The sequence below is a fragment of the Bubalus bubalis genome, chromosome 11 (assembly GCF_019923935.1).
Source record: "Bubalus bubalis isolate 160015118507 breed Murrah chromosome 11, NDDB_SH_1, whole genome shotgun sequence".
Lineage (NCBI taxonomy): Eukaryota > Metazoa > Chordata > Mammalia > Artiodactyla > Bovidae > Bubalus > Bubalus bubalis.
Genome location: NC_059167.1, coordinates 42,339,425 through 42,353,419, shown reverse-complemented (window position 1 = coordinate 42,353,419; position 13,995 = coordinate 42,339,425). Strand labels below are relative to the sequence as shown.

At 38.2% G+C, this 13,995-nt stretch overlaps 1 protein-coding gene across 1 annotated transcript in view; it reads right to left on the bottom strand.

Annotated features, from left to right (window-relative positions):
• GALK2 (galactokinase 2) overlaps nucleotides 1–13,995 on the bottom strand; it is a 132,620-nt gene that overhangs the window by 65,192 nt on the left and 53,433 nt on the right. Inside the window, exon 6 of the mRNA XM_045162158.1 lies at nucleotides 11,927–12,022. Coding sequence (XP_045018093.1) covers nucleotides 11,927–12,022 — 96 coding nt within the window. The remainder of the gene's footprint in view (nucleotides 1–11,926; nucleotides 12,023–13,995) is intronic.

The following is a 13,995-nucleotide window of genomic DNA, read 5'->3' as shown; positions in this document are numbered from 1 at the left end:
TTTTTAAGATTCCTTTCTGCCAGACTGGGAGCACTTTTTTTATTCTCAACAGATTTGTATGTCCTTCAATACTAAAAAGGCATCTCCACTATCAATTACCAGTGCCTCACTCAGGCCCTAGAAGGGCTGAATGAACCAGGGTCAACTACCTAACGACTATATCCTCCAAAAATTTTGTTGTGTTGTTGCTGCTGTCTTTGCTGTTTGGTGTTTTTATACCTTACAGGGATGTAGAAGTAACATCAACATGTTATAAAAATAAAACCTGCCTTACCCTTTTTATATAACAGATTGTCAAGTAAATGATCCTCTAACTACTCTCCAAGAAAAGTCTCTGAGAGATTAAGACTATGGTCTAAGAGGCTGGCAGTCACCCTTACTTTGTAGAGTTAAGTGGCCTGGTATATGGATCATTGTAAAGTTCTTTGAATTTCTCCAAGTGCCAAACAGATGCTAAATTGCATTATTCAGATTCAAAAGTACATATCTTACTATTAGGAAAATATTCCTACTTATAATACAGATCAGTAGTAATTTTAGTTCCCTTGAATAAGCTTCTAAAGATATGAGGTCAAACATGTGGTAGACCTAAGAGCCCTGGGGTTCATTTAATGAAGCAGGTGGCTTATTTCAGAGAAATCTTAAATCCCTGAGTCTGTCAGGCTATTTGTGTCCAAGTGCTTTGCTTCAAAATGAAATTAAAAGGGGTAGAGTATTTTCAACTCAAGGAAGATAAAATTGAACATACATACATACAATGATCGCATCCTATCAGTTAAGTTCAGTTCAGTCGCTCAGTCGTGTCCGACTCTGTGACCCCATGAACCACAGCACGCCAGGCCTCCCTGTCCATCACCAACTCCTGGAGATTACCCAAACTCATGTCCACTGAGTTGGTGATGCCATCCAGCCATCTCATCCTCTGTTGTCCCCTTCTCCTCCTGCCTTCAATCTTTCCCAACATCAGGGTCTTTTCAAATGAGTCAGCTCTTCACATCAGGTGGCCAAAATATCAGAGTTTCAGCTTCAACATCAGTCCCTCCAATGAACACCCAGGACAGATTTCCTTTAGGATGGACTGGTTGGATCTCCTTGCAGTCCAAGGGACTCTCAAGAGTCTTCTCCAACACCACAGTTCAAAAGCATCAATTCTTCAGCACTCAGCTTTCTTTATAGTCCAACTCTCACATCCACACACGACTACTGGAAAAACCATAGCCTTGACTAGACAGACCTTTGTTGACAAAGTAATGTCTCTGCTTTTTAATATACTGTCTAGGTTGGTCATAAATTTCCTTCCAAGGAGTAAGCATCTTTTAATTTCACGGCTGCAATGTATTTTTTAAATATGACCAAAGTGACTTTTGCTCCATAATCATCAGTTTAAAAGAATTCAAACAGAAAACTGGTTTGAAAAGGGTTGGATATTTACAATATAAAATATGTTAATGCTTTAGATAGAGAGAGTTCTTATGGAGTAATAAGAAGATAATTAATGAATACTCCAGGAGCAAATGAGCTAAGTAAACATACAGAGTCAAAAAATGCAAGTGACTAATAAAAGATGTGGAAAAGTTGTTTAAACCATATAATAATCAAACATATACCCATGATAGCATCTATCAGAATGGGAAAATTAAAAGATTGATAGAATTTTAGTAAGGCTGTGGGAAATGGACTCTCATGCAATGTTACTGCATATTACAACTGGCCCTTAAACAACATGGATCTGAACTACACATGTCCACTTATACACAGATATTTTTTAATACTAAATGCTATAGTACTACACCATCTGTGTGTTGGTTGAACCCATGGATTCAAAGGAACTGGTATAGGGAGGGTCGATTATAAGTTATATGAGGATTAGCCAATGTGTTGTTCAAGGGTCACCTGTAGGTGGTAATATCTTTCTAGATGACAATTTGACAATGAATTTCAAAAGTTAAAGCAATCAGGAACAAGGCAAGGATGTCCCCTCTTACTATTGCTTTTCAATATCATAGTGGAAGTCCTAGTGAGTGCAGTAAGATGAGAAAAGGAAATGAAAGCTATGCAGATTGCAAAGGAATAAATAAAACTGTCTTTGTTCACAGATGACATGATTATTTAGGTTAAAAATAAATTTTAAAAAAATCAACCAAAAAACTCTAGGAATTAACAAGCAATTATAACAAGGCTGTAGGATACAAGATTAATATACAAACGTCAGTCACGTTCCTATATAACAGCAATGACAAGTAGAATTTGAAATTTAAAACACAATATTATTAACATCAGCAAACAAAAAATGAAATACTTAACTAAATCAAATAAAATACAATCAGTACAAGGAAAACTAAAAAACTGATGAACAAAATAAAAGAATTAAATAACTGAAGAAATAGTCCATGTTAATGGATAGGAAGATTCAACAATGTCAAGACATTAGTTCTTCCAAACTTGATCTATAGATTCAATGCAATCCCAATCAAAATCCCAGCAAGTTATTTTGTGGTTATCAACAGATTCTAAAGTTTATATGGAGGGGCAGGAGATCCAGAATAGCCAACATAATGTTGCAGGAGGGGAATAAAATTGGAGGACTGACACTATCCAACTTCAAGACTTACTATAAAGCTACCGTAATTAAAACAGTGTGGTTAGCAAAAGAAGAGACAGTTCAATCAACAGAATGCTGTTGCTGCTGCTAAGTCGCTTCAGTCGTGTCCGACTCTGTGCGACCCCATAGACGGCAGCTCACCAGGCTCCCCCGTCCCTGGGATTCTCCAGGCAAGAACACTGGAGTGAGTTGTCATTTCCTCCTCCAATGCGTGAAAGTGAAGTCACTCAGTCATGTCCAACTTGTAGCGACCCCATGGACTGCAGCCCACCAGGCTCCTCCGTCCACGGGATTTTCCAGGCAAGAGTACTGGAGTGGGAGAGAGGCCAAAAATAGACTTACATAAATATGTTATGTTATGCTAAGTCACTTCAGTTGTGTCTGACTCTGTGCGACCCCATAGACGGCAGCCCACCAGGCTCCCCCGTCCCTGGGATTCTCCAGGCAAGAACACTGGAGTGGGTTGCCATTTCCTTCTCCAATGCATGAAAGTGAAAAGTGAAAGTGAAGTCACTCAGTCACGTCCGACTCCTAGCGACCCCATGGACTGCAGCCTACCAGGCTCCTCCGTCCATGGGATTTTCCAGGCAAGAGTACTGGAGTGGGGTGCCATTGCCTTCTCCGTACATAAATATACTCAAGTGATATTTTGATAAAGGAGCAAAAGCAACATAATGAGGCAAAGATAGTCTTTTCTCCAAATGGTGCTAGAACAACTGCACATCCACATACCAAAAAAATGAATCTAAACTCAGACCTTAAACCTTTACAAAAATTAACTCAAACTGGATCACAGACCTAAATGTAAAGCATAAAAGTATAAAACTCCTAGAAGATAACATATGCGAAAACCAAGATCACCTAGGATTTGGTGATGACTTTTTAGATACAACACTAAATGCACAGTCCATGAAAAAAAGAATTAATTACCTAGACTTCATTAAAACCAACCATTTCTACTCCACAAAAAACAATGTCAAAAGAATAAAAAGAGAAACTACATACTGGGAGAAAATATTTGCAAAAGACATATCTGATAAAGGACTGTCATCCAGAGCATACAACAAACTCTTAAAACTCAATGATATGGATACAAATAGCCTGATTAAAAAATGGGCCTTAACAGACACCTCATCAAGGAAGATATACAGATGACAAATAAGCATATGAAAAGATGCTCCACATCATGTATTATTGGGGAAGTGCAAATTAAAACAGCAATGAAATACCTATACACACCGATTAAAATCACAGAAAACCAGAATTCCAAACACTGGCAAGGTTGTGGAGCAGTAGGAACTCTCATTCATTGTTGGTGAAAATGCAAAATGGTACACCTACTTTGAAAGACAGTTTGTTTCTTTCAAAATTAACATATTCTTAACATATAATACATTCCAGTAATTGCATTCCTTGGAATTTACCCAAAGGACTTTAAAAATTATGTCAACACAAAAACTAGCACATGGATTTTACAGCAGCTTTATTCAAAACTAACAAAACTTGGAAGCAATCAAGGTGTCCTTCAGTAGGTAAATGGGTAAACAAACTGTTACTAACATACAATAGAGTATCACCCAGGACTAAATGGAAATGAGTTATCAAGATATGAAAAGACACAGAGGAAATTTAAATGCATATTACTAAGTAGAAGAAGCCAATCAAAAAAGGTTATATACTGTATGATTCCAACTGCATGACATTCTGGAAAAAATTAAACTATGGAGACGGTAAAAAGGTCAATTGTCACCAGGGGTAGAGAGGAGAGAAGGAGGAACAGGCAGAACATAGAGGATTCTTAGGGCTGTGAAACTATTCTGTATGATGGTGGATATATGTCATTATATAAACTTGTCCAAACCCATACAGTGTACAACCTCAACAGCTAAATGTAACATAAACGGTGACTATAATATGTCAGTATAGGTTCATCACTTGTAACTAATGTACCCTCTGGTGGAAAATGTTGATAATAAGGGAGGCTATGCATGTGTGGAGGCAAGGGGTATACGGAAAATCTCTGTACTTTCTGGTCAATTTTGCTGTGAAGCCAAAATTGCTCTAAAAAATAAAGTCTATTTATTACTAAAATGAAAATGCCTTTAATCCAATAATTTAGGAAAGAATTGATCAAGTGTGAAAAAAATCTGCATGAATATTCATCAGAGCCTTTTTTATAATAGTGGAAAGCTGGAAACAACCTAAATTTCCATAATAGAAGGTCTAGTTAAATAAATTATGGTAAGTTCTTGGCAGGTGAATTCTTTACCACTAGTGCCACGTAGGAAACCCTGAAAAATATTATTAACTATTAAACTGTATCTACTTATAAGACCAAACAAATTATGGTATGACATAATATTAAACAAGAAAGCAATTAAAAAGAATCTACATTTGAAAGATTCTTTATGTATGCTGCTGCTAAGTCGCTTCAGTCATGTCCGACTCTGTGCAACCCCATAGACGGCAGCCCACCAGGCTCCCCCGTCCCTGGGATTCTCCAGGCAAGAACACCGGAGTGGGTTGCCATTTCCTTCTCCAATGCATGAAAGTGAAAGTGAAAGTGAAGTCACTCAGTCGTGTCCGACTATTCGCGACCCCACGGACTGCAGTACACCAGGCTCCTCCGTCCATGGGATTTTCCAGGCAAGATTTCCAGGCAAGAGTACTGGAGTGGGGTGCCATCACCTTCTTCTTATGTATGCTAATACAGAACAATTCTAAATTTATATTTAAGAGAAAAATTCTCAACTTACATTTTAAGTGACCTATGTATATGTATATATATGTGTGTGTGTGTGTGTATATTCCTGTATTTACACACATAAAATGTTCCTATGTAAATCAGCAAAAGGGGAAACATACGCATATATTACAGTGGACAGAGTATTTCTAGAGGACTCACACAAAAAATCTTTAACAGTGGTTGGTTCTAGGATTGAAGGAAGCCTTACTTTTTTAAAAAAGACACATAGAGAAAAGTATATAAAGATCAATAATCTGTCACAAATAGAATGCCCCTGGAACCACCATCAAGGTCAAGAAAGAAGTATTGCCAGAACTCCAGACCCTTTACATCCCCTACCTAATCATTTCTTTCCCTAATTCCCAAAAGTTAGCCACCATATTAAATTCTATTTTCTAATCTCTGTACAGAGAGTCATTTAGAGTCATTTACAGTCATTTAATCATGATTAAAATGTTAAATTTTGTCAAATGCTTTCCTGTATCAAGATTACTACATTTTATTCTGTCAATATGGTAAATTACATTGATTTCTTTTGATAAATGAAATTTGAAACTGTTGGAATAAACTCAACTTGGCCATGATATATTATCCTATACCCTATTTATTATCCCATTTTTACTGGATTAAATTTACTAATAATTTTGTTAAGAATTGTCTGCATCTAAAATCATGAGGAAGATTAACCTGTACTTCCCTTTTCTTGTAATGTCCATGTCAGATTTGGTACCAAGGAAGCACATTTACTTTGATCTCTGGCCTTATAAAAGAAACTGGGAAATGTTCTCTCTCTTCATATTCTTTGGAAGAATTTGTATATGCTACTTTTGTGTGATGTTCCTATTTTTAGGTTAACCCAATACCTACAACTAAAATGTAAATGAATTAAACCTAAGGACTATACCTAGGGCTTTCTGCTTCCTAAGCATCCAACCCTTTGCTTTGGATGAACAGAACTAGAGAAAACAATCATTATCTTGCCAAAGAGTATAAAATCTGCCAACCTATGAAAAAACATTCAACTCAAATTATTAGGCATACACATGAAAAATTATCATTCATTCCCACTCATTTCATATTTTAGGACATCAGAAAGATCACAGAATGCTGGGGCTGGACCATCTCCAGTGTGCTCCCTGTATCTGCAATACTGAGTACATTACACCACAGGTAACAGCATGGCAGTGTGGAAAATGCATCCACATACTGTGAATCGAATCTGTCTGAGCTGGAAGCCAGGTAACTCCATTCATAAGCGATTTGTCTTTGATCACATTATATAAATTCACTGAGCCTCAATACTTTCCTCTGCAAAACTGAAATAATAGTAATAATAAACCTGTTTTACAAAGCTACCATGAGGTTAGAGATGATGTGTACAAAACATCTAGGTACTTGATTATAAAAGGGGGGAGGGGTTGGGTATCTTTTACTCTCACATAAATTCTAGTACAACTTTAAGTCCATATTTTTCAGTAGTAATCTCCAAATCTTGGTGTCCAGAACGTATCATAAATAGTCTTCATCAGTTAACCTTTTCCCTTGAGTCACTTTGCAGTTTATCTATAATAAATAAAGTTTGTGTCTACAAATACAGCTGTTTCCTTTCTGTTCTCATGGCCACCAACACACTTAAAATCTCATGCAGTTACAGACTCTTCCCTGACTACTAATTTATTTTCCTACCTTACCTACTTTCTTGCTAAACACTTGCCCTAAACTTTTCCAAAATCTCCTAACAGGAAGGTCAGAGGACTGGAGTATTTGGCTAATCTAACATTCAGCCCTGTGAATTTAAAGGAACAGCTGCTCTTACTCTCATTTTAGAAACAGAAGTTGAGGCATGGGGTCGGGGTGGGGGAGGTGGGAAGGGGGTTTCATACAAGTTATACACCAAATTGGTTACAAAGACGGACAAGTTATAGAGAGCCTTCCATTGTTCTGCTTACTGTATCAAATACTAGTCTGGGGCTCAGCACAAGGTTAAGTCTTGATCAATTGGCTACAATCATCTCTATTAAACATAAATGAATGGAAATATTAGATGACAAACCCCTCTGAATTTGGTAGGATTATTTACCATTGTATTGTTATCTTTTATCTTTTCTCTGTATACCATAAAGGTAGAAGGTAAGGGCTATGAACATATGTGGTATATTAATATCACCTACATTGGTCCAGTTAATTCTTTAAATACTGAATAATGTTTATACTATTGCTGTGTGCAAGTCAAAGTTTGGAGACATCAAAACATGGTGACCTAATAATAAAAAGAATCTAAGAATTGCAACAAAAGTCCAAGGCACAACCAGGCATGGCTATGAATTTTCAGCAACAGTGGTTTCATTTGAAACCACTTGGAAACAGTGACCCTTATTCCTCCAAACTGTTGCTCCCTAATTAGTCTTGTTTGCCTCCGTTTATGCTAATGGTAAACATGCATTTAGCCTAAGAAAGGAAATGGGAAAAAAAAAAAGCAGAGGTGACCTAAACAACCTCCGTGAAACAAGGCTTCTAATCGTCAAATAGCTTAGTCATATCATCCAAGTGAATCCAAATCAGTCAAAATCATTAAATAAAAGATTCCATTTCTAATACTACTCCTAAAAAAGACTATAATCAAAGACACAAACACTATCCAGTGTAACTGAAAGAAACCTGGTTCTTTCTTATGATAATACAATATGAACAGTTTTATATTCACATAGTAACAATAGTAGCTTAAATTTTCAAACATTTTTTAAACACAGGCCACCCAATGCTCGAACTAAGCCCTCCTGGTTTTTGTACCAGTGAGCACATGGCTTCAGTCCATGCTCAACACTTAATTAAGAGATTCTTTTCAAAGATTGTACTCTGGATGTATCATCTTTTCTGAGGCCAGGCTGCTGCAGTTCATTAGCAGTCAACATCTGGCTGGAATGTTTTAAACTACTATTTTCCTTAACCATTATATGGATGAGGTTTTTGTTATTCTAAGCAAAATGAAACAATGTCTTTGTATGGACTTCTAAACATAATAATTAGTGACAGTGCAAATTGTTTTCTAATTTTTCTTATACTGTGTAGCAAATTACTATTAAACCATTTAAATTGTAGTTTAAACCTTTGTATAATAGTGAGATTCTTTTCATTTTGTAATGTAGACCATGCCTTTACTTTTTAAATACAAGGTCTCCTTCTAAAGGCCAAGAAATATTTAACTTAAATGTAGTTACATGCGAAGAAAAATTTTCTTTAAACTTTCTCAAGGAAACAGCTCTTAAAAACTCAGAAAAATAAAAACTTGGACATATCTGGCACAGAACTTTGGACACTCCAGTTACTTTGCTTATGAACCTCAAAGGTCTCTTATACACAGTATGGATTTCAAACTTCAAAAACACTCCTCTGAAGAGTATCAACCCGTGTCTACAGAATTAATTTGCCACTGAAATTAAGTTAACTGAATCTGCTCAGGGACTTAAGCGACTAGAAACATCCCTGTAGTCAACTAAGTTTTTAAAAGGAATTTCATGAGGCTGCATAGGCCTCAGCTGACACATATTTACAAGTCTGGCTCAGAGAACTGTTATAATGGACTTATGGGCTCACTCCGCCTGAAATGCCCTTGGGCCCCTCCCAGGACTTTGTGTCAAAGAAAGGCACAGCTTTCTTTGCCTTTAAAATTTTTTAGAACTCACCACTTACTTAAAATCTTCTTCATCCAACTTTACCAAGGAGCCATTCTTACAAACTTATTTCCCATTTACATATAAAATACTTCACCCCTTGGATGGGGCTTCCCTCATAGCTCAGTCAGTAAAGAATCTGCCTGCCATGCAGAAGACCGGGGTTCAATTCCTGGGTTGGGAAGATCCCCTGGAGAAGGAAATGGCAACCCACTTCAGTATTCACACCTGGAGAATCCTATGGACAAAGGAGCCTGACAGGCTATAGTCCATGGAGTCGCAAGAGCTGGACACAACTTAGTGACACCACCACCACCTTGGATGAGATAGGCGCTCAACTATTAAGACTTTGGTTAGTATAGTATTCTACTGTGTGCACTCAAGTTCCATAAGGGCAGTGACTGTTCCTTTTCTTTTTCTTTTTTAAAAAATTGTTTCCTCTCTTGCCAGTATAAGCTACAGTATAGTGCCCCCAGCTGAAAGAACGCAAATCGGTGTAAATCCTATCTTGCTACCCTCAGCTCAAAGCCCTCCAAAGGCTTTGTTTGGCTTGGAATGAAATTCAAACAAGACTGACCATGTGGCCTCTGGCCACCACTCTTACCTCTCCTTCCACCACTCTGCCTTCTCCCTTACTCACCACACCCCATCCACACAGGCCTCTACTATTCCTGGAATGTGACCAGCAGCCTTTCACCTTAGGTCTCTGGCATTTGTGTGCCTTCTGCCTCCTCTCTCTGCTCACTCCCTCAGGTATCACTTCAGATGTCTCCTCCTTAAGACTTCTAACTCCCTATCTAAAATAGCTGCTTCCCCTTTCTACAGCCTATTTTTCTTTCTAGCTCTAGCTGATATTATCTTATATATTCATTTGTATAGCTGTTCATTATCTCCCACCAACACCACAACCACCAGCATGTAAGTGTCATGAAAGCAGAGGCTTCACTGATTTTATTCACCTTCGGTACCTAAAACAATACCTGGCACATAGCAAGTGTTCAATAAATGTCACTGATCGGTTGCCTTCAGGACCCCAGTAAAGGAAAGAATTTGCAGGTAGAAGCCAATCAAACACACCTTACTGGCCAAAACCGGTCTTTAGAATTGCAACCTGTTTTGCAAGCCAGCCAGCTGTCTCTAAGGTCCATAAGAGGAATATAGTCCTTCTTGGCCTCCAAGGACAACTCCAAGAACACACAGAAACTAGAAACAAGTCTGCTGCTACTGCTGCTAACGCTTCAGTCATGTCCGACTCTACGCGACCCTATAGACGATGGCAGCCCACCAGGCTCCTCCGTCCCTGGGATTCTCCAGGCAAGAACACTGGAGTGGGTTGCCATTTCCTTCTCCAATGCATGAAAGTGAAAAGTGAAAGTGAAGTCGCTCAGTCGTGTCCGACTCTTAGCGACCCCATGGACTGCAGCCTACCAGTCTCCTCCGCCCATGGGATTTTCCAGGCAAGAGTACTGGAGTGGAGTCTACAGCAACCTAAATCCTGAGCTAGCAAAGTAGGGGCAGACCTTACAGAATGCCTCCCCAACTAACATTTTCCTGATGGAACATCTCTTGGTTTTTGATAAACTTCATAGACTGTATATATCTCCCAGGACAATACTTTTTAAAAGGTGCTTGTCTATTTAAGAAAAAAATATGCTTACATCCCAAAACCTAAATACTATTGGCCTGCACCCCACAGGCCTACAAGGCCTATGTTTGCCCAATTTCAACACCAAAGAAAGAGCCCCAAGTCAGCAACAGTGACATCTATGGTTTAATGAATGGGGAAGCTTACATGTCTGAAGCAGGGTCCTGGAGCAATACCCCACCGCATATCACGGTTGGCGGTAGCAGTCTTAGCTCCTGGGGTTGGGGGAAGGGGAGATGACAAGTTATAGGGGAATTGATGTCAGGTGAGCTCATTAGTTACCAGGAAAACCAGTAGAAAGGCATGACCTTCACCACCCCTTTGATAAGAACAATCACCAGCTGGTGCCTGGGGCATAGATAGGAAGGTCAGTTATTTGCACAGGATACTAATAAAACAGGGACTGTAATAGTAGAGGTTGTACAGAGAGCAAGAGAACAGCCATCATGAGAGGCCTGACCATACAACAACACTGGTAAGGAAACAGTGTCTGTAATACTGGGACACCAGGCATCCACAGAGAAGACTCAGTGTACTACTATGTAAAGTAACTGCTTGTTAACAACCCTACTAATTGTTCAATGGTCAAGAAAAGTAAAAGCTCAGTAGTAAAGAATCTGCCTGCCAATGCAGGAGACACAGGTTCAATCTTTGATCTGGGAAGATCCCATATGCTGCAGAGCAACTAAGCCTGTGTGCCACAACTACTGAGCCTGTGCTTTGAAGTGCATGAGTTGCAACTATTGAGCCCAGGTCCCTTAACTACAGAAGCCTGCACGCCCTAGAGCCTGTGCTCCATAACAAGAGAAGCCACCACAATGAGAAGCCAGAGTACCCCAACTGGAGAGTAGGCCCTGTTCGCCACATCTAGAGAAAAGCCCAACCAGCAATGAAGACCCAGCACAGCCATAAAGAAAAAAAATTATTTTTTTAAAAAAGAAAGGCAATTGTTCTAAGTATTTTTCGTTGTATTTCTAAGTTACTTATTTAGTGGGATTTTTTACTGTGTTTTTGTAACATTGTAGGAAATTAGATTGGAGAAGACAATGGCACCCCACTCCAGTACTCTTGCCTGGAAAATCCCATGGACAGAGGAGCCTGGTGGGCTGCAGTCCATGGGGTCGCTAAGAGTCAGACATGACTGAGCGACTTCCCTTTTCCTTTTCACTTTCATGCATTGGAGAAGGCAATGGCAACCCACTCCAGTGTTCTTGCCTGGAGAATCCCAGGGACGGGGGAGCCTGGTGGGCTGCCGTCTATGGGGTCGCACAGAGTCGGACACGATTGAAGCGACTTAGCAGCAGCAGCAGCAGGAAATTAGATATTCTAAGTTGAAGAGCAACACATTGTAGTTTTTCCTATTTAAAATAATAAGAAATAGAACTCCACATAAATGATTTTGTGCAGAACATCTGATTTTTTTTAGATGTTTTGATTTTTAGAATTGCAACCTGTTTTGCAAGCCAGCCAGCTGTCTCTAAGGTCCATAGAGGAATTCAGTCCTTTCTTCTTGGCCTCCGAGGACAACTCCAAGAACATACAGAAACTAGACACAAGTCTAGTGTTTTGAGAGCAACCTAAATCCTGAGCTAGCAAAGTAGGGGCAGACCTTACAGAATGTCTTCCCAGCTAACATTTTCCTGATAGAACATCTTTTGGTTTTTGATACTTAAACTTCATAGAATGTATATATCTCCCAGTATAATACTTTTTAAAAGGTGCTTGTTTATTTAAGAAAAAAATATGCTTACATCCCCAAACCTAAATACTATTGGCTCGCACCCATTAAGCAAAAGATGCCTGCATGTTCTTGGATTCACCCAAAACCCACCAACAAGCCTCTCCCCAGGCCTTTCTGATTTGGTGACAGTCTAGCAGCTCATCTGTTCCCAGTCTCTAACTTTGACTCACTGAATCTCTTCTCATGTCTTCATCTTCTAGTTACCTTTCATTTCACTCACCTTTCTTCTCCTTTTCTTAATTTTTACCAAGTGAATATATACATATAATCTAAAGGATTGAAGGAGCTAAAAGGCTTACAACAAAAAAAAGCAGTCCCTAGCTCTCACCATCTCATCTTCATCCTCAGTACAGTGCACCCACTTTCAACTAGCTCTTGCTTTAAATTATCAGATAATCTGAGTAAAATGCTATTTCCTAGATATTCCATATTAATTTCACCTACTGCCTTCTTATGATAAAGGAGAATTTTAGCTGTCTTACACCTACCTTTCCCCCAATCTTTCTCAATAAATTTATTCCAAAAAAGTTTGGTTAAATCTGTATTCGGTATATTAATTATTGAGATTATTGTTTATTTATGAGCCAAATAATGAAAAATAATTGATTTCCTTTCTGGGACAACTTTTCCCTATATTTAATAATTGCTGAATTTCCTCATTTGCTTAGTTTAATTTGAACATCCAGCTAAGCCTTCCCATACCCTATAAAAACTCTGCAAAAATCATTCTCAATTCATTTTCCAACACAGTCAAATATGTCAGATTTATCAATTCTTTATTTTCCTGATAAGATTTATCAATTCCATTTTTTCTTCCCCCATCAGGTTCTAATCTGTACTGAGTGTTTTCTAAGTTTCTGGGTGTTGTGGATGTTATTCTGGGATTTCCCATCACTGATGTTCTATAAATACCCAACTCCTCTCTCCTGTATTAGATTTCCCATCTCCAAGTTCCCATGTCAACTTGTTTCTTGGTTTACTCCCGAGTTTTGGTTGATTACATGTTGTAGACTTTTAGAATTTGCATGTTTGAGAGTGTTTTATTCTATCCTTTTACTTGATCAGTTCATTTATCCTAAGCTAAACTTCATTCATATTTTGAAGACATTACTTTGTTGCCTTCCATCTTCCAAAGCTATTTTTAATATTTTCATTCCTGTTCCTTTGATTATGATCTTTTTCCATCTTTTCTCTTGCTCTCTCAATCAGTTTTGAGTGTTTTCTACTAATATTCAAGTTTCAAAATTCCCAGACAATATACTTTGGTTGGTTTTCTCTCATTTTTTAAATGGAAGGAAAAGGTTCTTTTTTTTTTTAACTGAGGAATAATTTGGGTTTTTTCTTTTTTCATTTATTATGCTGAATACCCTATGAACACCTTTAAACTTGAAAATACATATTTTTATTTTGGAGAAATGTTATTTTAAAAAATAAAAATTTTCTGGGAATGCCCTGACAGTCCAGTAGTTAGGACTTGGTGCTTTCACTTCACTTCAGTTGCCCAGGTTCAATACATGGTCAAGCCATACAGCGAGGCCAAAATGATAATAACAATAATAATAATGATAATTCTCTAGTGATTGTTTATTC